Here is a 24952-nt window from a genome sequence, read left to right as displayed (position 1 = left end):
TACTTACAATGGAGGTTGCTATGTAGAACATTCTCATACTTCTGCCCTATTGGTTTAAGATTTTTTTCTGTAACTATGGCATTTCATGACATCTCAGCGAAAATGACCTATAATTCTTTATCTTTATCTACAGAAATTTCCCAATCCAAAACTCAAAAAATAAAAAAGAAGGAAAGAAAATAAATTTCTCATAAGAGAACTAAACATCATTTATTCTCCTTTATGGCATAAAGACGCCTTAATTTTAGAAGCTTCAGGATGTACTTACTGTTCTGCACCTTTCTGGCATGAGACTGTACTTTCCTTCTGACTCTGTTGTTACTAGTGCTGATTGTGAAATGTGTCGTGTACACAAAAATGTGATGCAGAACTAATGGAACTGGAAAGTTTAACCATGGTGCTCTGTGGCATGTCTCAGACGTTGGTGACCCACAAGACTTCTCTCTGGAGCCTTCTCTGTTCTCTGCTCCATTCTGTCTTGCCAGTCTTCCCCCGTGTCCTCCAATGCAGTATTTCTCTAAATGTATGGTAGGGAACACTTCCTGTAATATGCTTCATGCACAGATGTGATCCATAATCAGGTAAATTAGGGAAACCTTGCATACTCTATCCTCCTCTCAAAAACTCTGAATATGTATTAACTTTTTATATAGTCTCTGAGGAGTCTATAATGAAATCTTTTCCTCACCACTGTTTACCATAGAAAGCCTCATTTTTCCCCCACATGCAGTGACTGTGAATCTGTGTATTAGACATTAGATGGATCCAAGTCTTAGAGGGAGCCAGTTTGGTTGGCTTAGTTGGTTTGGGAAGACAGCCCGAGTTGGACATTGCCTTGGTCCAGACCCCCACAGGAAGCACCAGCAGCCTGTGGCCAGGGTGTCAAGGGATCAGAGGTACCTCCAAGTCAGCCAGTGACACCCCTGCTTTGTGAGTGGGGCGGCTGGGCTGTGGGTGAAGCGGGCACCATAGCTGGTGTGCTCACTTCACTGAGATGCTGGGTGGTGGCATTTACGTCTTGTCCTTGATGCTGTACTGTCTTTTAAAGACATGAAGCGGGGATTGCCTGGCATGTAAAGTATTTGTGATGGCGAAGATACTGCAGGTATTTCACCTAAGAACCCAGCTTCCCAAATGGGCTACTCCTCTTAGAAATCAGTCTCATCACGCTTCCTTTCTAGGTCATTAAATTATGACAATCGTATTGTTTGTTCTTAAATCTCACAGTCATAAAAAGCATGTATTCTTGTATTTTAATAACTAAATTATTGTATGTAAAATATTTAATACATTTCTAATCAGGTTTCTCTAATCTGCTTTTAATAGGAAAGAGTAAAAACAAAGCAAAATAGACCTATTGTTTCTCAATATTAACAAAGCAGGTTCTGGTTTTACAAAAATCCATGCTGTCTGAATTATAGAATATCTATTTCCATTACTTTTCATGATACACAATATTATATTCACTTCTTTAATCTTTATCTGAAAAGGAAAAAAAATCACCAGTGTCACTAAACCATTGAATTTTCTGATCTTTCAAGTTTATATACTGTATTTGAGGAGGAGGGGGTTGCCACAGGAATCTTAACTCTGACTTGCTTTACTTTTGTTAGTTTTAACCTCTGGCTTAATACTGCATTAAGGTACTTTTATATTGAACAGACAGTAAAGAATGGCCATTTTCTGACGTTTGTTTTCTGGTATTAGATTAATCCCTTACTTAAAGAAAATTGTTTTTTGATAAGTTCAGTCAGAGATCAGCTCTTACATTAGTATTAATAGTTCCCTCCCTCCCTCCCTCCCTCCCTTTTTGGGGGGATAGGTTTTTAAAAACATGAAAAAGTGTCTCAATTACAAATAGTTTCTAGAATTTTCCTTCATTCAGATCTATGGTTAAAAATCATTTGAAATGAATGAATATGCACTTTGGGAGATCACTTAAGGACATATATTTAAAATATTGACATTATTGAGTTAACTGTCATCTACATTTTCATTCTTTTCTTCCATTAAAAGTAAATGCCAGTGTTGTTTACATTTAACTCTGAAACTTTTCTGCTATTTATGGCCACATTATTAACTTACATTTTTCTTTTCTTTATGATTGATGTATAATGTTGAATTTTGGGTTAATTCTTGGCAACTTAGAGTATGATTTAGATTTAACTTTTTTAGTATTATTATTATTTATTAACCCTACAATCTCTGATTCTTTTTTGAGATTTTCTGTTTTCCAGAGGGCAAAATACTTTAAAAAGATCATCTGCCTTCTTATATATCACCAAGATTTCTGCTGATTTCATTTATATATTAGCAATAGTGAGAGAAAAAGTTCTTTATAATTTATTAAAATAACCATCCTTAGACCACCTTTTACCTTGGCAGATGCCTGCTCATCTCTAATCTTTTTCTTTTCTTTACTCTCTGAAAAGTACAGTAGGAAATAAAATACCTCCCTGCCATTGGAATGAGCCTCTGATCCCCACTCTAGGATGATATCCACACTCTGAATTTTATATAATCCAATTGGCCAAAAACCTTTCATGCTTGTAATAACTACCCAGTGCTTTTTCAGAAGATTAAATAATTTCAGAAAATTAAGCATCTTGCAGGTGTCTTATCCTTCCATTGTTGTGAAAATTTGTTTAGCTATATAACAGAAGTTTCATCACCTTAAATTCCTTAGAATTTACTTAGGCAAAAGTTAACAATGTTTAAGCTTATTATAAAATATCCTGGCAGAATTGCCAGGTATGGCTTTTGCTTATATATAAAAAACTTACTCATTTTTTTTCTTGAAGCCCTTTTGTTTCAGTTTTGATAATTGACAAAATGATTGCACGTGAAACATAACTCTTGCATAAAGTAAGCTGCTCACAACACAGACTAATGACACATTTGGGAGGCAAGGCGAAGCCATCCCAAGCTTGCTTCTGCTGAGCCAAGAGCACGGCATTTAATGAAATGAGGGCCATAAAAGGTTCAGCATAGATGCTTTCAGGTCTGACCTGGGCTTCTGGGAAATTGAACGGTGGCCCTGTGGACTGGTGGATTCCCCCGGGGTTTTAAAAGGCTGCGTTATTGCCACTTGCATGCGTGACTGGAGCACTGCTTTGCAGTACAAGACATCTGTGATTCTAGAGATGGCCTCGTTTGGAACACTCTTAAGCTAATAATATGGATGCCTCCCCAGTCATCCATCTTCCTGCGTCTCTTTCCTCCCCTCACACCAAGTAATTACTTTTGATATTTGTTTTATAAAAATCGTTAGTATGTCTCACAAGGCCTACGTAGAGTCTCTGTTTCCTCTTTCCTATTCTTAAACTCTGTTTTTTCCTCTCCAGATAAAACTTCAAATAAAACAGGAAGGCCCCCATGTTACTCAGTAATTTTTTTTTTTTTTTTTTTTTTTTTTTTTTTTTGCCAGTTACGTTCTATGTAGACTGGCCATTTCACATTACAGTATTTAGTACCTAGTAGGTGCTTGATAAAACTTCCTTGAATGACTGTGGTATGCAAAGAGTGACTGTTGTCACTCAGGCCAAAACAGACCAGTCTCATCTCTGAATTCCAGCTGTGACAGGTTATTCATTATGCTTGGAAATAGAAATAGCATTACAGAGAAAAAATGAGAGAATGGTGAAATAGGAGGAGAAATAACTGTATGGGAGGGAGAAGGGGAAAAAATATATATATAAATTAGGATCATATCAAATCAACAGCTGTGTAGAAACTTGAAGAAAGTTTGTGTAAAAGAGAATAATGGGTTAGGGCCAGAGTTGGATAGGATAAGGCATTATAAATGGCTTATAAAAATTAGGAAAGAAAAGGAAATTAACATTTTACTCCTCACCATTGGTTTTGCTTTTTTTATTATATTAATAAAAATAATGCCTATACATACATGATTGCAGTGCTTTCCAAAATGAAAACTCTGACCCATTATTGGGTTATGAAATCAGCTTGGGTTGTGACCAAATTTTAAAAAAGAAAATAAAATAGCATGGAAAGTACCAGAATTAGTTGCACTTTGGGTAAGTATCATCTCTTGAAACTTGTTTGTGTATGTATGTATATGTGTGAGCACACATGTATGTGTGTGTGTGTGTGTGTGTATGGATCAGTGGATGAATGGAGAGATAGACAATGTGGCTTTGGGTACTGGATAACAATGCTTCCCACACTTGATGAAATATACCATGAATATTGCTGTTTGTAATGTTCACTTGTAATTTGAAGTACCTGATAGAATTTAAGACCATGAACAGGCCAATGTCTATCATGAATTAGCTATGACACACCTTGGTGTCTTCACTGAGAATTTGATGTTGAAGATGAGCTGGGTTATATCATTTCTCCTAGGAGCAGGAAGTATGGTATCAAAAAGAAAGTTGGAATAGGTTACTTTTAAGGTTCCTTATGACCTTTTAACCTTAACCTCAATGTTCCTTATTCCTGTGATATTGTATGCTTTTTATAATTACTTTTCATGTAAAAATTAATCTATATGAACAATTTAATTAATGAAATTTTGAGTCAAATATGCCAACAATTTATTTATTTGCTTACAATTTTACAAACACAGATTTGTACACGTATATACATATAGATTCAAACAGGCACATACTGTGCTCGCTTCGGCAGCACATATACTAAAATTGGAACGATACAGAGAAGATTAGCATGGCCCCTGCGCAAGGATGACACGCAAATTCGTGAAGCATTCCATATTTTTTTTTTAACTTGCACTGTTCACTTAATAATTTATCATGAATATTTCCCATATTATTTCATATCATTGTACAAGAAATAATGTATACATTATGAGGACATACTGTATCTAACAAGATATACTGTTAGACTCTTTGATTCTGTAAAATTAAATTGAAAAAAAAAAAAAGAAATGTTAAAATCTTAAAAAAAAAAAAAAAACCAAACAGGCACATACTGTTGAATACTCATATAAATCGATTCATTCATTCAAAAAATCTTTATCCAGTGCCTATTTTGAATCTGATACTGCTTTAGGCACTAGCAACACATCAGTGAGAAAAATCAGAACAAGATAAAAGTCCCTGCAATCAAGAGATGTTATTAAAAAAATAAGCAAGTATATAGTGTGTGATAAATGCCATGGGGATAAAACAAAACTAGACAATGGACAATGGACCTAGGCAGGGTACTACTGGGAGGCCACTAAAGCAATTTGAAATTGGATGGTCACCAAAGACCTCACTAACGTGTTAATGTTTGAACAGGGAATTAGAGGAGGTAAGGAATGAGGTGGGCAGAAATCTTGGAAAGGCACATTCAAAGCAGAGGGGAGAGGGTAATGCAACACTCAGGGCATTAGTGTACAGATTTTATTGAAGAAAAGAAAGAAGGCCAATGTGGTTGGTGCAAGATGAGTAGGTGTGCTCAGAGAGGAGAGTTGGGGTGCTCAACTTAGGAAATTTCTAGGACATTGAAAGGACTTTGGCTTTTTCTCTGAATGAGGTGAAAAGTTACTAAAAGCTTTTGAGTATTTGTTTTAATAAGACCACGCTAGCTGCTATGCTAAGAAATAGTCTGAAGATGAGAAAAGTGGAAGCAAAGGGAGCAGAGAGGAGGGGGCTCTCACAAATAGTATCAGGCGCAAGTGGTAGGATTCTGGGTACGCTGTTAAGTAGAGCTGATGGGAGATGCCGATGGGCTGAATGTGAATGTGATGAGATAAGGGAGTCAACGATGATATTGAGATCTCTGGCTTGAATGTCTTAGACTCTTAGAACAGCATGGAAGAGCTCTTGCCTGAAAGACGGAAGCCAGGGAGGGTCCAGGGTCTGGATGTGCCACTGCCATTAGGTTTGTCGTATCACTAAGGTCTTGCACTGGGGGCACTTGCAAGTACTTCATACCCTTTTCCATTCTGCTACAAAATGTCGTCTAGCAAGATGTGAGTTTAATTTTCAGAGGTGCTGTTTGAACCAAGATTATTGGAGGGAGGCATTCAGCATATTGATTTTTTTTCTTTTTTTTTACATTAGGTAAGGGGACATTTATTTCTAACAGAGGAAATGGCTATATTAACTACTGTAATGGCTTCCTTTACCATTGGGAAGTTTGCTATAATTAGAGAGCATTAATTATGGCCTGAGCCTGGTACAGGCTCAAGAAAGATATGAAACATAACTATAGTTGGGTAGAAAATGCAAATTGCATGATATCTTACTGTCATTGTAGGAATCTGTCCTGGAATTTCTTGAAGGTAAGTCAAGTCATGGTGAACCACGAAAGTTAGGCTACGGGGATACAGTATAGTAGTTAAGAATGGTGGAGTTGAACTCATAGAAGCAGAGAATAGAATGGTGGTTCCCAGGTGCTGGAGAGAATTGGGGAAATGGTGGTCAAAGGATGCAAAATGTCACTTAGGAGGAATAAGTTCAAGAGATCTATTGTACTACATAGTGACTATAGTTAACATTGTACTGTATACTTAAAAATCACTAAGAGAGTAGATTTTAAGTGTTCTCAACACACACAAAAATAATAAGTATGTAAGGTAAGGCATATGTTAATCTCAATTTAGCTAGTCTACAACGTATAAAGTTTAAAATATCGTGTTGTACTACATACATAGTTATAATTTTTATTTTTCAATTAAAAATTAAAAAGTAATACACTCCTCATCATGATTTATCCATAGATAATATACCTTAAAATCCAATACTTTTGTCAAAAATGAATGTAGAATAATATAGAACATGAAAATGAAATAGACAACTCAGAACCCTTCAACAAAAAAAAGAGTGAGAGAGAGTCTGACCATGCTGCCTGGGCCACACAAGCTTCAACACTGGCAAGTCTTGTAGACTATAAGCATGATACTTATCTGCTATGCACCTCAGTTTACTCATCTGTAAAATAGGCATGACAATAAACCTCATAGGCTTGTTGGGAAAAGTAAGTATATAGTATGTGTGAAGCACTTAGAAAAGAAGCACTCAATCATTGTTAGGCCCTAGCTTATTGTTTTATTGTATTTTTAGCTCTAGGATACCAGGGACTTAAAAAAGATAAATTAAGTTTCTAAAGAAAAGATAACCATAATGCCAACTGATCTCTATTTTTTTCTACCACTTATGTAATAAATGAAATAGTAGTTGTCAGTCTTACTAGGAATTAAACACAATTGCCAAAAGAAAAATGATTTGATCATAGAATGAAGTAGATTGAAAGTATTACTAAAGCAAAACTCATCCTTGTCTCTTTGTCTCTGGTAGATAAAAGCCAGAGAAGCTTTCTAGTTTTTCTCTTAAAATGGTGTTCACAAACTTATAGTAAAAACAGTTGTTCTTTAATTTATACTTTAATTCAGTGGGACTTTATTAGACTGAAATTAATCAAATCCCAGAGACTCCTAGAAACGTGAATGATTATGAAATGTTATGGATTCTAAATTGGGCATTTTGGAAGACAAATATGAAGGTAAATCATTTACATTTAGTACTAAACTCTGGCATTCCAATGGAAAAAAGACAATTTGAATCAAATAATGGGGTTGTTTCTTAGATAGTAACATAATGAGTTAAAAGAGCTAATGTGTAATATGTTTATTAAATTAAGCAATAAAGTTTCATTTCTTTGAACGACCTATTGTCAAAATCTTTACAGCTAACTTCATTGGCAATGAAATTAAATGAAGGAACTGTTTCTTTAAAAGTTAGAGGTGGGTTTCCTCTGTTTTGGGAGGGGTTGAAAATGCCTTGTCAATGGATCTGGCTATGATCAGTCCCTTAATCCTGTTTTAATTATAGGTTCTTTGCTACTTCTGATTTTATGGTTATGTGACTGACATTCAGACATTCATAGTAATTTTTTTAAATATGTAATTTTACATAAAAGTCCCTTCAAAGTGACCTTAAGATGAGAGTCTTTAGACATAATTATAGGGAGGAAGGAACTACCGACCTAGAATGAGTTGATAGTTTCCAGGGATATCTCATTTTCAAATTTTTCGGTTATATACTGTGGCAGAGTTTCACATTTCTGCAAGCTTGAGAGGAATGTAGAAGGGATACCTACAAAGATTATCATGTGTACAGCACTTGTCTATTCCCACTACTGTATACTTGAAAACACTGGGGACCGAATACGATTAACCGCATACTTCTTTCTGGAGACCTGAACCCTAAATATGTTTTTTTACCACCATACTCACTGTATTTCTTAAAAGCAGTATGCTTATGGCCAGGTGTCATTTGTCAGAGATGACATGAATATTTGTTGTGCATAATCATTTTTGTTTGGGTTCAAAAATTGAATGGCAGTGAATTATACTACCCAAAAATGCAGGCATAAAGTATGAGTTTTGACAAAGTGAAAGTTAATTCAATGATATCCATTATAAATCATATGGTTCTAATTTTAAGATAACATTTTATTTTTTCAATACTGTGTCCTGTTGACAGTCTTTACCAATTGCATTGCTTCCATGGCAAACAATCATGTTTTAAATTATATAAGCCAAATATTTTCCCAAAATTTTAAGACATTTCTATGCTAAGCTGTGTTTCTTCATCTAAAATGAAGATGTTGAGATTACGTTATCTCTAAGGTCTCTTCTGATGCCTAAGATTCCCAAAGTCTAATGTCTAGCTTTTTTAATCATGATGAATATTCTGCTGAATTTCCAAATGCTTATGGGATATTTCACATTGCCTGATTCTGCCTTGCCAAACGATCCTCTCTGTTGACCATTACCAAATATTATTCCCTGAGAGCTCCTCACTCCCACCCTCCTCACAGATGTGATGGTGGCCCCTTGCAGAGGAAAGAACACCAGCCTTTGCCTGCCAGGAGCAGGACTGTAGCTGCTGGAAGTCCAGTCATCCTCTAACATCTGTGTTTGCATCTGTGTTTGGTCATCTGAGAGTGTGAAATATTAATCTGCTTTCCTCTCTTCATTCTTTCCATCTGCGTATCCCCAACAGAAAGGAGAACCCGACTGCTATGCGCTCTCCCTAGAGACAACCGAGCAACTCACCTTTGAGATTCCCCTGAATGATTCAGGCTCTGCTGGCCTTGGGGTGAGCTTGAAAGGGAACAAATCCCGGGAAACTGGAACAGACTTGGGAATTTTTATCAAATCCATCATCCATGGAGGTGCTGCTTTTAAGGTAGGTAGGAATGATGTTGGCATGTTCGGGAGAAGGTACTGGAGATCTGGCTGTTGTGCTTGGGGACTGGATGGGGAAGGTGTCTGAAGTCTCGAGACCGGTGAGGCTTTCCTGCCAGATGTGGGAAATGTGTGTGGGGACAGATCTGGCTGTTTTTGTACCTTAAGTGGTTACTTTTACTTCCTAGAAATAGTTCTTAAAACTCATCATGATTAACATTCTTTTTTTCATTCTTTTTGTTACTCCATTTGTATTCCTCTGAATTTGTAATTTGAGAGAATTGAGTCTAAAAACACACAATCAGAAAAGAAAACTGAAAACAAGTAAACATAAAGGCAGCAAATAAAATAATTGTGTGTGCAAGAGTGAAAGCTCAATGGAACCTGAGAGAGATTTTAGTATAAATTAAATGTCATTTATCGCATTTTATACACTTGAAGCTAATCATGGTGCCCAGAATGCATATTTGCTTTTGAACACTTGGAGAAGCATATATGTTTCCAGAAAAAAGGGAAGATCATGTTTCTGTCCTTTCACTTTGTGGCGGGTAGTATGTTAATAGCTGTTAACATAGTGTAATGGTTAACCAGATGGGCTGTGTTCAAATCCAGCTTGCCACTTGCTAGCTGTGAGAAAATGTGGGCCAGGAACTTGACCAGCTGTCTCCAATTTCCTCATCTGTACAAAGAGGATAATAAATAATACCTATTTCACAGGATTCTAAGGATTAAATAAATTAATGCACACATGTGATGAAAGTAGTCAAGTGATCATAGAGGGAGGATACATGTTTGCACCTCTCATCACCATCATCATCATCATCTGATACCCTGCAAGGAAACTTCTTGAGTTTGAATTCTGCCTTAGCTACTCTTCCGTCTGTGGGCAAGTTGCTCATTCTCGATATGCCTCAGTTTCCTCACTTGTAAAATTAGTCGTGCTTACCTCCTGTGCTGTTAAGACTAAAAGAAACAATATATATAAAGCGTTTAGCACAGCACCCGTAATAACCTTCCAGTCTTTTCACACTTACCTTTCCACTTTTGTTTCAGACCTGGACACCCAGCTAATGTCTTTTTCCTTGGGAAATAAATGCATTTTGGATAGACAACTCTTTAATTCACTCCTTGGTTCAGTTAGCTTTTGTTGCATAAATAACAAAATTTCAATAATATGCATCGATAAACCTTTATTTCTCTCATGGCTCTGTGCAGAGCAGCTGGGGGCAGGGAGGACTCTGATTCAGGCTGGTGTCCCTCTAACACACTATTTCACCTACTCCTTGGACCAGCAGGCTAGCTGGAGTGTGTCCCTCTCATGCCATGAGGTATCAGAGGGCCAGCAGCAAAGGAGGAATCCCCTTAATGCCTGGGCTCTGAACTGGCACACTGCCACTCTATGCATAGGCCATTGGCCAGAGCAAGTCATATGGCTGAGTCCAAGGTCAAGCAGTAGAAAAATACACTTCACCCACAGTGAAGCTATGGCAAAGGTGTGAGTGCAGACAGAATGCTGAAGAATTGAAGCCAATCATTCCATTTATACAACTCCCCAACCTGGCTCAGAAATACAGAACCAGGAGCAAAAGGGAAACAATAGTAACAATGATAGCAACTAACATGTCTTGTGCTTAGTATACGCTGGACACTGTGATAAATGTTTTAAGTGTATTCTTTAATTTTTTTCTTCACATTCGCATTGGATTATTTTCATGCCATTTTATCGAAGGGGAAATTACAGATTAGAGGGTTTAGTGCCCCTCCTCTGGTCATATAGACAGGGATCGCTTAAACTAAGATTTGAATGCAGGCAGTCTGACTGCAGAGGCTGTGCTGTGCTGCACTAGGGTGAAGGCCCTTTCACATCATTCATTCATGTTTCTAGAGAGCAGGGTCCATTGCCCTGAGGTTGTCTTGTATTACACTCTCATCCTCAGCCACGCCATCTAAACATGTGCTATGTTTGAGGATGAGTCTTTGGCCACTACCTTCTGGATACTACCTTGATATTATTCTTCTTATTCCTAATGACAGCTCTATTTGCAGAATTTATTCCAAGTAAAATTGAAACTGAGATGACTTTTTGGAAATTAAAAGCAAACATCTTAGTTTTTTTATGGGCAATAACTTAAGCTCAAGAAGATATTGGCGGGCAGGTTTAATATGTATATCCATGTTTGTGTAAGTAAACATCTCCTTGCCTAAGCAGTTTCTAACAGTCCTCTTTCTTGCAGAAAGATTTCACTTTCCATTTATGTAAATTTCTTTCCTGACACTGGTCTGCTGAGTCAGACAATTACACCATTAAAAACCACTGGACAGCATATTTATAGGGGATCTTAAGCAGTAAGAGGCATCAGTCATGAATTTAGCCCCATGAATGTTTAGTATCCATTTGTCTTGTTTACCTTTTGCAGTGTAAAGGGTAGATGCCTGTGCTTTGCTCTCAAGAAATCCGATTAACCAGGGGGGGAACAAAAGAAAAGAAAGTATTTTTCCATTCTCTTTCTGCTGTTCCAATAATCTACTGTTACTCCTCAGAAAATTGCCACCTGTCCTATGATTCAGGATTATGTCTTACAAAAATTGTTTTGAGCCTTTGTTCCTGTCCCTGTTGTGAGGATTCAAATGTAACAGACTACAATGTCCCTGGGGCAGAGGGGAGAGAGATAAGCACTGGGAACATCCACCTTAGCAGCTGGCCCTAGGTCTTTACCCGAGATCAACAAAATAATCTTTTTACCAGAACACAATGTTTTTCTCCTGGCCCTTCTTACTGCTAATTAGTTCTCAAGGTGTTTTTCCCTTTAGGAAAGGTTGATTTTTTTGAAAACTAAACTACTTTGAAAAGTATGGCCAAATTCTTCCTGTGGATTCTGTGTGCCGCCGTATTCCCCTGGGGGCTTCCGTTGGTATAAACAAAAATAGGCAACTTCTTGCCAGATGTGAAATCCCTGAATGAATGACTGTGACTGTAACATAGGGCCACCATTTGTTTTTCCCTTCCCGCTCAGGCTACTGCTTCCTATCGTTTCATCGGAGTTACTTCTAATAGAGATGTAAATCTCTGTCTGAAAATGAGAGCATCCAGCTACTCTAGGAAGCCCTCCTGAAAGTGAGTCCCTGACTCATTCTAAGGGCAAACTGAACAATATTTTTAACCTACTCAAAATTATCCAAATGCTTAATCTCATCTTGATATTGAACTTCAAGTCTGCATATTAAGATATAAAGCCCAGAAACTCCCCTTCGTATGTGTCAGGTCACAACACTGTGATTGCAGGCTGACTTGTCACATGGAGCTCTTGCTAGGCCTCTCTGAAGCATAACTCTTAGCTGTGCCTGTTAGTGTACAAAGGGCCACTGACCATAACAGCAAACTACTACTCCTTTAGACAGTTGATGCTAATACGGCTAGGCAAGAGCATGTGTTACACGTTCGTGCTCTCATTTTAGTTTCTGTCATTCTTCCTGAGCATTTGCCCCTGAGGTACAGTGTAATTGCGTCTAGAAATAAAATATACTAGATACAAGTATATGTGTTAACTTCTCTTGAATGGAAAACTATGATTGGAATGAAATTATGATGTCCGTAAGGATGACTTTCTAAAATTTTGCTTTTGTGGTTGGAATTTAAAGTGAATATGGTGGTGGTGTTGCTGTTAAATAAAAAGAAATAGTGTTTGTGTTGCCATTAGAAAAAAATACCTTGAGAACAATATTCCCCTTTCCCTAAATCCCCATAAAAATTTGCTTTTTATTTTTTCCAGGGAAGCGCAAAGTCTCAAGGTGATCATTCACCTTAGATATTTTTATGTTCATTTGCTAAACATTTTGAATCCATTTGGTTTGAAATCAGTGGCTTTCCTTTGCTTTGCTTTTGATATATAAAATTAACTAAAAAAATTAATTTTTAGTTAATTTTAGTGTAATTAGTAGATGCATTTTTGCATCTATTGATTATACTCAAACTGCTTATTTCCTACCTTAAAGAATCACCTTTGGAAAAAGTATATACATTAATAACTAGAGTAGTGATATTTTTTAAAAGTTAGATAAGATATTAATACACTGTAGTAAGAATAAAAATCCCATGGAGTCTGTTGTATTAGTTCTGAATGACATTTTTTATTTGAATATGCTAACTTTGGGAGTGGAATGTGTCCTAATGAAACCTTGAAATAATAAGATAAAAATTAAAATTTAAAGGCAATTTTTGCTAAGGGAAATTTGTCATATATCAGGTAGATTGTTTAAGGGCTCTTAAAGAGAATGAATTTAAGAGTATCTGTTATTCTCCAGAAAATTAATTAGCCAGGTTTGTGCTTAATAAATACTACTTGATGATGATGAAATTAAATGAAAGAAAAATGCCTGACATAGCTAATTGCAAATGCATGTACTCAGAATATGAAATAGACATAATTTAAGTAATTTGATTCTTGTGTGCTTAGGAAATTTGGGATGCTCGTTTTGAAAGAGGCAGGATTTCATAATCTACACTATATATTAAGGGCTAAAGGAAAGACTTTTAACTAATACAGCAATCCCAATATTTTAAAATGACTAAACTCTGAATTTTTGGAGAATATGCAGAGGAACAGAATATCCAGGAACATCGCACTTGATCCTGAATCTCCATGTCTCTTTGTAATAGGGAACATTTAACAACATCCAAATGACTTAACAGGAGTCCAGTAGGAGTTCCCAGTGTGAATAATTTCCACCTCCATCTCTGCTGGTATCTATAAATCATGTGGTGGATCTATAATTAATGAATTCAAAGGAAGATAAAAGGGACAGCTTTTTAAGAAACACTAATGTTAAATGATTTCTTCAACCCTCCATTTTTCTTAAAATTGATAACAGTTTCTACGAGTGAGAGAACCTTGAGGATCCTTCCTGGTAGTCATTATCTTCTAAGCTTTTACCCCTGACAAAAGGACCAGATAGTCTGGGTGGATCGAAACTCCATTGCAAATCCTCAAATGTAAGAAGCCAAACACTACCATTTTATCCCTAACCATAAAGATGTGATACGTTTTATGGACAACTAAAAGCAGAAACTTTGCCTGGAAAAATTCATAAATTCATAATCACTATATACCCAATAAGAATTTTACCTTAAAAAAGAAAATTACCAACTTAAACATTGGAAAAATACATTTTTAACCAATTTCTTTTATTTAAGAAAAAAATTGAAAATGTTAACATATGTTAACTCATAGTCAGGCTGATCATTTATGAATTTTCTACAGCAGTAACTACTTTATAAAATGTAATATAACATTAGTTTTAGAATCTCACAATAGCCAGGCATCGTGGCACGCAACCATAGTCCCAGCCACTTAGAAGCTGAGGCAAGAAGATCACTTGGGCTCAGTAGTTTGTGAATGGCCACTGCGCTGTAGCCTGGGCAACGTAGCCAGACCTGTCTCTTAAAAAAAAAATCGCACAATACCAGCATCTATCATTTATTTTCTTGCCAAACTGTATTGCTTTTGCATTTTTATTTTATGCATGGAAATGTACGTAAGAAATACAGTTACGTGTGTATTATGCTGACTAAAATTTTGGAACTTTACATTATTTTGAAGTGTATTTTGGACTCCATGATTGTCTCAGTGGGCTTGAAAAAATATGAGAGTTGGTAGTCCTAATGAAAAAGGAAATTATAATCTACAAATATTAATATAGCATGCTGATGATGCTTTGACTCTGAAAATAAGTACCCTTCCCCTGATAAGCTATGTTCATCTTCATTGTGGGTATTCGTAGACCATATGTGTGTGTGTGTGTGTGTGTGTGTGTGTGTATAGATATATATATGCTGAGTTTATACTGCAGTCAGAATTCTAGCACTCTGGTTTGTACCCATTTTTCTGGTGACTGATTTTAAGGAATCTTTGCACAAACAAGTTCACAGTGTATAAAAAGACAAGAAGTAAATTCATAAGATAATTTTTAATAAATTGAAAAGGCCTTTGAGATTCTAATCTGGTTAGGCATTTGTGCAGAATCTTCTTAATTCATATATAATACATATGCCTTAACAAGCTTTTCTTTTATCTGGTTTTCTAGGCCAAAGTAAATTACGGGCAGAAAATCAGGAAGGAGATATGAAGGGATAGAGAAGAAACTAAAATGACAGGAAACAAAAAAAGTGCAAAACAAGCACAGAATTTTATTACTGCATAGTAGACCAGAGAATATTTTTGATGATTCTAAATCAGTGCTTCTTAGACTTTCTTGCCAAGAAAATTGTAAGATTCAGTATGGCTATAGTAAAGTCCATAAGTTGTAATATATTTGTTGTTTTGTTTTTTTTTTGTTTTTTTTTTTGAGACAGAGTCTCACTCTGTTGCCCAGGCTAGAGTGAGTGCCGTGGCATCAGCCTAGCTCACAGCAACCTCAAACTTCTGAGCTCAAGCGATCCTCCTGTCTCAGCCTCCCAAGTAGCTGGGACTACAGGCATGCACCACCATGCCCGGCTAATTTTTTTTTTATATATATATTTTTAGCTGTCCATATCATTTCTTTCTATGTAATATATTTGTTTATGCTCCATATTTTTCTGGGAATTTAAAATGAAACAGATTAATACATTTTGAAAACATTATATCAGAATGGTTTTATGTATGCCCTGATGGTCTAAAAAGTATCCTTCAGTTATCTAAAAAAGAAAAAAAGAATATATCATATGCCACACATGATATTCTGCTGGGACTTCACTGGTTTGCTACGTAGAAAGGGAATGATAGATACTCTTAAGATGATAACTGAACTAGATAAATACCTTTAAATTTTGACAATAGCTGAACCAGTGGAGATAGAGCCAGTACACAGAAAGTAAGCTTTACTTTTAGAATTCTAAAGGTTCTCTGAGTATTTGCTGGCACATCTAAGCCAACCTGTGCTCATGAATCTCTCATAGTTATAATTTCTAAATTAAACAATGTGTTCATTTTAAATGAAACTTACACCAGATCCAAAGTACCTTGCAGAAAGATTTTTCAAGTGACTCACTTTAGCAAGCACTTCTTGAACATCTACAGTGAGTTAGGTGGCGTATAATAGACTAGACTCAGAAAACTTAAAATCACCCATCCCACAGTCTAGGAAGCTAGCAGCATAATAAATTAAGTATATAAACAACACCAATATGATAGGGGCTATGCTAGACAAATGTGAGAAGTCTCATGGGTGTTGAGATGATGGAGCAGTAATTCTGCCTGGGGCAAACCCTAGGAAAGGAAGGCAGTTGCTGAGCCTTCCTTTGAAGGATAGATAGTCAACAGGTGAACAGGAATGCAAAGAATATTTTAGACAGAAGGAAGAATGTGAGTAAAGTCGCCATGGTATATAAACCAGAATACAGTCTGTTGTTCCTGGAAAATAGGGCTCTTATTTGGGAAGAATGGCCCTCCTCATATAAGCTAAAAGTATGCTAGAGTAGATGATGTAAAACATGTGCTATTAATAACTTCTTTGTTTTAAAAACTACTGTAAAAATCTTGATTCATTCTTGTTCTTTCGTTACTATTTTTTTTTAATTTCAAAGTATTACAGGGGTACACACACTTTGGTTACATAAATTGCCTTTGTACCACCCAGCAAGCGTGCCCATCCCCCCACACAGTGCACACCGCATCCGTTAGGTGTGGATTTAAGTTTTTAAATGAAGTTAAATGACTTCAATCTGGACTACAGGGTTCTTTCATAAGTTGAGGGGTTTGTTTGTTTGTTTGTTTGTTTCAAAAAATACGACAGGCAGATGTTGTCATGGAGTGATTTTGGGGCCTTGAGAGGGATTTCTTGAGAACAATCTTCTACCTCAGTCAGGTGCTGTCTTGCCTAGGGTCCCATCCTGCTCCAGGGAAAGTCTATTCTGCAATCTAAAGTCAAGCTTTGGGGTTTAGGCTCTGGGTGTTGATAATATCCCAGGAGGCCTTACCAAGGACCCCATTAGAAGCATTTCGAGGCAGGAACCAACATCTTGTCATGATTAATTCTTTCAATACTCTGTACTAATGTGGACTGGCCTTGGGAAAACCAGCCCGCTTTCTCATAATTCTCTCATATCCCACAGAGGCTCTTTGCCTTGGCTTTCTTACTCTCCACTCTGTATTCATTATAACTTTAGAGATAAAGGGGGAGCTCACAAAAATTTGGCCAAGATAAATGAATTAAGCCATGCAGTGTCACCAATAATCATGGCGGAGGTAGTACCCAAGCACCACTGAGTACCACAGGGGCTGAACTACAAGGTCACTGGATACCCTGGAAGTCATACATATGCTTTAGAGCACATATGGAATATCCTACATCAGAAAGTGACAGCCACTCGCTATAAAGAATTATCTCAAATGTACAACAACCCTGGTGCAAATGTTGTTTTTAAGAAATGAGAATCTGTAGCTTTTATTAGATTCTCAAAGAGGTCTAAGAGCCCATAAAGGCTAAGCATTACTAGCAAAGTAGTTGAAAATGTGTAATCCAGATTGATCCAGGCCTAGTTCAAATTGGCTTTTAGAAACATGACTTGCAACAATCTGTTCAATCTCTCTGAGCCTCAATTTCTTCTTTTATAAAGTAGAGGCAATAGTCTCAAATGTATCAGGTTGCTGTAAGAAGTAAATTGTCTAGTGCCTCTAAAGGGCTTGGCACGATGACTGCACATAGTAAAAATTCATTAAATAAGTATTGTATGAGCTTAATTGGGTCCTTTCTTTTCTATTTCTGGTTAATCTAGTGAGAGGTCTATCAATTTTGTTTATCTTGTCAAAGAACCAACATTTTGTTTCATTAATCTTCTGTATTTTTTTAAAAAATTTCATTTAGTTCTGCTCTGACCTTAGTTCTTTCTTTTCTTCTGCTGGGTTTGGGTTTAGTTTGTTCTTCCTTTTGTAGTTCCTTGAGATGATTCATCAGATTGTTGATTTGTGATCTGTCTTTTTGATGCAGGCATTTAAGGCTATGAATTTTCCCCTTAGGACCGCTTTTGCTGAATCCCACAGATTTTGATAACTTGTGTTCCTTTTGTCATTTAGTTAGAGGAATCTTTTGATTTCCACTGTTATTTCCTTCTTGACCCAATAATTATTCGGTAGTAGGGTTTTTTAATTTCCATGACTTTGTGTAGAATTAAGTGTTTATGTTGGAGTTGATTTCTAATTTTAAGCTCAATCAGAAATGAAAACAGAGATATTAAAACTGATACCACAGAAATATAAAATATCATCTGTGAATACTAAAAAAATCTCTATGCACATAAACTCGAAAATGTTGAGAAAATGGACAAATTCCTGGAAACGCACAACCTCCTGAAGCTCAATCAGGAAGAAATAGAACTCCTGAATAGGCCAGTTATGAGCAATGGAATTGAAGCAGCAATAAAAAAATCTTCCAACAAAAAAATGTCCCAGACCACATGGTTTCACACCTGAATTCTATCAGACCTACAAAGAAGACTCGATACTCATACTGCAGAAATTATTTTATGACATTGACAAGGAAGGAATCCTCCCCAACTGATTCTATGAAGCCAGTATCACCTTGATACCTAAGCCAGGAAAGACACAACAAAAAAGAAAACTATAGACCATTATCCTTTATGAATATAGATGCAAAAATCCTCAGTAAAATTCTAGCAAATGAAATTCAGCAGCACATCAAAAAAAAATAAATAAATAAAATAACCAATCCACTGTGACCAAGAGGACTTCAGCCCAGGGATGCAAGAATGGTTCAACATATGTAAATCCACAAATGTGATTCACCACGTAAACAGAAGCTAACACAAAGACCATACAATCATCCCAATAGATGCAGAAAAAGCATTTGATAAAATTCAACATCCTTTTATGATAAAACTCTTAACAAAATAGGCATAGATGGAACATACTTCAAAATTATAAAAGCCATATATGACAGACCCACAGCCAACATCATACTGAATGGGGAAAAGTTGAAAGAATTCCCACTAAGAACTGGAACAAGACAAGGATGCCCATTGTCACCACTTCTATTCAACATAGTACTATAAGTCCCAGCCACAGCAACCAGGCAAGACAAGGAAATTAAGGATATCCAAATAAGGAAAGAGGATGTCAAGGTATTGCTCTTTGCTGATGATATGATCTTATGTCTAGAAAACCCCAAAGATTCTGCCAAGAGACTCCTGAAATTCATAGATAAATTCAGCAGCGTCTCAGCCTACATAATCGATGTACAATGATCAGTAGCATTCCTATTCACCAACAACAGTCAAGCTGAGAATCAAATCAGAGACTCAATACCTTTCACAATAGCTACAAAGAAAATAAAATACTTAGGAATATATTTAAGCAAGGAGGTGAAAGATCTCTACAAAGAGAACTATGAATCACTGAGGAAGGAAATTACAGATGATGTAAACAAATAGAAAAACATATCATGCTCATGTATTGGCAAAATCATCATTGTTAAAATGTCCATACTACCCACAGTGATTTACAGATTCAATGCAATCCTCATCAAAATACCAACATCATTTTTTGCAGATCTAGAAAAAAATAATTCTATGCTTCATTTGGATCCAGAAAAGAGCCCCAATAGCCAACTCAGCCTTAAGCAAAAGGAAGAAATCTGAAGGCATCATTTTACCAGACTTTAAGCTATACTAAAAGGCTATGTAGTAACCAAAATAGCCTGGTACTGGCACATAAATAGAAACATAGACCAGTGGAACAAAACAGAGAACCCAGATATAAAGCTATCCACATATTGCCATCTGCTCTTGCACAAAGTAGACAGCCATATACACTGGAGAAAATAAATCCCTATTAAATGGTGCTGGAAAAATTGTATAGCCACATGTAGAAGATTGAAACAGGATCCATATCTCTCATCTCTCACAAAAATTAATTCAAGATGGATAACAGACTTAAATCTAAGACATGAAACTCTAAGAATTGTAGAAGAAAATATTGAAAAAACTCTTCTAGATATTGGCCTAGAAAAAGAATTTATGAAGAAGACCCCATGGGCAATCACAGCAACAACAAAAATAAATAAATGGGACTTGATTGAATTAAAAAGCTTCGTAATAGCCAAGGAAACAATCAACGGAGAAAATAGACAACCTGGAGAATAGGAGAAAATATTTACCTGCTATACATCCAAAACGGGGATGATAACCAAAATCTACAAAGAACTCAAGCAAATCAGCAAGAAAAAAATTAAACAACCCCATAAAAAAGTGGGCAAAAGACATGAACAAAAGCTTTTCAAAAGAAGATAAACTAATGGCCAATAAACATATTAAAAAATGCCCAACATCACTAATCATCAGAGATGATTAAATCAAAATCATAATGAGATATCACCCCAGTAAGAATGGCAAAGTCCCAAAATGATAGATGCTAGTGTGTATACAGAGAGAAAGAAACAGTTACACACTATTGGTGGGATTGCAAACTAATGCAACCTCTATGGAAAATAGCATGGAGATTCCTCAAAGAACTAAAAGTAGACTTACCATTTGATCCAACAATCCTACTACTGAAACAAACTATTATATTTTTCATGTTATCAAAAAAAACACTTGCACTAGAATGTTCATTGCAACACAGTTCACAATCACAAAGATGTGGAATCAACCCAAGTGCCATCAACTCATGAGTGGATTGATAAAATGTGGTATATGTATACCATGGAGTACCACTTGGCCATAAAAAAGAATGAATTATACCTTTTGCAACAACCTGGATGGGACTGGAGACCATTCTCCTAAGTGAAGTATCAGAAGAATGGAAAAACAAACACCACATGTACTATTAAATTGAAACTAACCAATCAACACTCATATGCACAGATGGAAGTAAAACTCAATGGGAATCACGTAGAGGGGAGTGGGGAGGAGGGAATGGGTGAAATCATACCTAATGGGTACAATATATATATCTGGGTGATGGGCACACTTATAACTTTGACTCAAGCAATACAAAAGCAATCCATGCAACCAAAATATTTGTAACCCCGTATTATTCTGAAACAAACAAAAAAAATTGTCATTAGTGCCATTAGTAATCTCTAGAACCCTGATTTTAGAAGCAATATAGTATAATGGATACATATCCTTAACTTTAGAGACAAAGAGCTCTGGCTATGCCAGAACGCTTTGACAAATTACTTAATTTCTCTGAGCCTCCATCTCTACATCTCTTAAATAGCAGAGAGTAGTGTTAATAGTAGAGTTTCTTACATGGTGGTTGTAAGAAATGAATGAGAAAATGTGTGCAAAAGATTTGCACAAGGACTGGCCTATATTACATGTTCAGTACAAGGGAGATGTAATGTGATACTCTAAATATCTTGTCTCCTAGTCCACTGTGTTTCCTACTATGATAAAACCAGTTAGGGCTGATAAGCTTTGAAACCGTCTCAGGACATAGACAAGACCTAACCTCATGCCAGTTTCTGTTTGTCCTGAAGTGCCCTGAAGAAGTTATTTTTTTTTTTTTTATCTCTAGTCTGTTCTCCTTACTCTATTTTTCCTTCTATTTGGGAATCTCCTTGGCTCCTTTCTACCTTGAGGATGGACAGAGTTGGTTATGAGGGGTGCCAGAGTTGGGAAGCATAGTTGAGTGTTTTTTGCTTACGGTTCTAATGGGAGGAAGGTAGGAAAGAAAAGGATTTCTTTTTTTTTCTGTGACAAATGTAAGTATGAGCCAGATTACAATGAAATAAATATCCTAGAATTACTAAGTAACATCTTTGGATAGTTGAATTCACTTATGTGAATTTAGTTGAGGGTTAATATTCTCATGCGTATGTGCTTACTTAAACATAATATTAATAGGAAAAAAACCATAAAAAGCTAATTTTCTTGATCAAAATTATTCCAGAACAAAGTGGATATCCACAATTTTGAGAGATATTTGATGAGTTTGAATGATGGGCTCTTCACTGAGTCAATTTCCTTTTAGGTCAAGACTAGACATAGACTAGTCTTGCATGGACATATAGTTAGGTAGGTAGTCGGATTTTTTTCTCTTCCAGGTTGCTCCCTTGCTTTGGCACCCCCTGCACAGTGTCCTGTCTCCACATCTTCCGTTGTGTGTCTCTGATGTCATATAGTGTTCTCTTCCAGATGTCTGGTCACATATTGTACTCTCTGGTTTTGAAAGTCTTTTCTTGAAGATTATTGCTTTAGGGACTAGTTATAAGACAGAATGGTTTAGTGAATGCTTTAGTAGAATTCAGGACTTGGGCTATTCTGTTCCAACTCTGACCTTAACTGGCTGAGCAAGTCCTAATATATGTGGAAGTGCCTTCTCTTATGAGGTGTTCAAGAAATGGTTTTCATCCTCTTTGGGCATCACATTATTCATCTCTAAGCAAAAGAGGTTGGATGAGATGACCTCTAAGGACCTTTTCAGCTCTAAATTCTGTGATTATATTCTAAATGTTCGAACAACATGGTGCTTACTGGCATCACCATTAATGAAATTACCCATCATTTATCTTACAAAGAAAAAGCACATACCAACAGCAGCAAACCAGCCAAGCCTGGAAATGAGAGTGTGTGGATTTTTATCATGCCCACAACTCTCTAGTGACACTTGTGATGAATGAGAGTGTCTTTGAAAAAAAAATTCCAGCTGCTCTGGCGTGACCTGACCTGTCTTTTTGTTTGGGACTTGGTTACAGTAAACATGTCCTACTTCAATGTAATTCTCCATGCTTGAGACTTAGAATGTAGCTGGAAATAAAAGTTTGTGCTTAATGGCTGTTGATAAGAGACTTTACAAAAAACATTGTCATATCTGCTCATCTCTCATCTACCTCTTCACTCTGACCTTGCCTCACACCCACAGAGAAGGTTCACAAGAGGTTACCAGGTGGGATGTCTCTAGACTTTCATTCCTTTCATCTCTAGAGGTACCCATAAAGCTGCTGCTGCTGCTTGTCATGGTGGACAAGGTGTCCTGCCAGGACTAAGCACCACAATCTGAACACTAGACTTCATTTCTTGTTAACAGGATTAGGACCCTAATCCAACTCTTCTGGTTCTTCCTTCTCTTTAAGAACCACTAAAAAGATGTTTAGTGACAAGATTCATCCCAGTACTCCTCTTTTCATTATATGACTGAATAGAACAGAATAATTTCTCCAGTCATGTCTCATTTCACATGACTAAACCGTTAGGTTGTTTTTGTTTTATCCCATTTTATGTAGTCTTAATCTTATTCTTTTATGTGCCTCATTCAAAATTGGATAACAGAAATAAAGAGATTTCTTTCTTGTTGGGCCTTTCCTGTAAATCTCATTTCTAGACTTGCTCCAAATTAGAGTAAAGGTTAAGTGAAGTGGGAAAACAAGGGGAAGGCAGGGGACATTAAGCTGTGCTGAGGCAGTCCACTTAAACAGTTTATATCTCCGATTTTACGCCCTTATCTATTGATCTCATTGCCTTGCGATCTCCATTTCTTCGAGTAGGCGTGTCCTCCTTTGGGTGGCCTCTGCAGTCCCTCGTGGCCAACACCTTCTCCAGCAGGTGGCATGTGCCGTGCCTCCACGAGGCGTTAGCTCTCCTCTGGAGCTGCAGCTCTCACCACCGTCTCTCTTTTCTCTGCTGTCAGCAGAGGGACTTCCTCTGACCATCTGCTGTTGCATGAGTCCAACTTTATCAACCTGTCGACAGGATTTCTCTCCCAAAGCTGTATGGTTGGTTTCTGTTGTTCATTGTGTATGTCTGGTTATCTCATTTCTTAGGAAAGGTTTTTCTATTACATTTCATTCTGTTGATTTGACCATGAATCCCAGATACTTCTCACCACAAGAATTCTTTAATATTTTCCTTTCTCTCTTTTGGTGTTGCACAACTGTAGTCTAGAGACAAGTAACAAAGGGAATTGTAGTAGAAAAACAAAAGAGCCAAGATTCGTGGATGCCAAACTTAAGTCAGTTTTACCTTTGACTTGGTTTTGTGACCTAGAGCAAGTTATATCACTTCCCTGCCTCGGTTTCCTTTTCTGTAAAATGTTTATGAAAACGTGAATCTACTTAAATTCTTGGGTTCTGTGAGAATCCCTAGAGATAATTTGTGGAAGAATTCTCTGGAAGGATAGACTGTTATATTAATACAGTTTTTACTGTTCTTTCTGTTAAATTTATCAGCAGCAGGAGCAGTGTGATAACATTCCTAACTCATCTGTGCCTCATAGCAAGAACTTCCTACCTGAGTGTAAAATATGTAGAGGGTATGTCCCCAGTCTGATTGTCAACATTTTAAGCATCTTTCCTCCCATGCTACACACATTGGGGAAATGCATAGTGGTCCCTTTAAGTCCTTGCAAGGGCAGAGCTGGCATCCCAGTTTTTTAGCTACTGCTGGAGACCCCAGCCTATGAGGGACTTCTTGCTGAAGATGATTAGTGCCTCGAAGTGACTTAGACCAGATTTAGACCTAGAGGCTGCCTATTCATATGCTGAGGTTCTTTGTACTTTGTAGTAAGTGATGTTTCTTCCTGGAGATGCTGGGTGAAAGAATTCATCAGTCAGAGCCTCCCCCAAAAAGCTTGGCAATTCCCTTTGTCAAGCGTTTCTGCCAAAAGATATCAAGTCAGATTGGTCCTTTTCTACACACCTCTGTGTTCTCTTGCAGACTAGCAACTTTGTGGTTATGTTAGAGAAAATTACGTGAGGATTTTTCTTAGCACTGTTCAATAGAGCTAGCAACGATATCTGGGAGACACATTGCTACTGTCAAGCAGACAGCATCTAAGCATGATGTCTCTCTGTGCCTGAAAA

At 36.8% G+C, this 24952-nt stretch overlaps 1 protein-coding gene and 1 non-coding gene across 5 annotated transcripts in view; both read left to right on the top strand.

The window, feature by feature from the left end:
- Positions 1-24952, top strand: part of PARD3B (par-3 family cell polarity regulator beta) — a 957311-nt gene that overhangs the window by 542740 nt on the left and 389619 nt on the right. For 3 of the 4 annotated variants that reach the window (XM_069468036.1, XM_069468042.1, XM_069468019.1), the window contains exon 11: positions 8973-9158. The exons of the other annotated variant lie outside the window; for it this stretch is intronic. In XM_069468036.1, the coding sequence (XP_069324137.1) occupies positions 8973-9158 (186 nt within the window). The remainder of the gene's footprint in view (positions 1-8972; positions 9159-24952) is intronic. 4 annotated transcript variants of the gene reach the window in all.
- On the top strand, positions 4629-4735 carry LOC138387695 (U6 spliceosomal RNA). Its single transcript, XR_011233952.1, has one exon. It is a non-coding gene; the product is annotated as a U6 spliceosomal RNA (small nuclear RNA).

Source organism: Eulemur rufifrons, chromosome 1 (genome assembly GCF_041146395.1).
Source record: "Eulemur rufifrons isolate Redbay chromosome 1, OSU_ERuf_1, whole genome shotgun sequence".
Classification (NCBI taxonomy): domain Eukaryota; kingdom Metazoa; phylum Chordata; class Mammalia; order Primates; family Lemuridae; genus Eulemur; species Eulemur rufifrons.
This window is presented reverse-complemented; position numbering and strand designations above follow the sequence as displayed.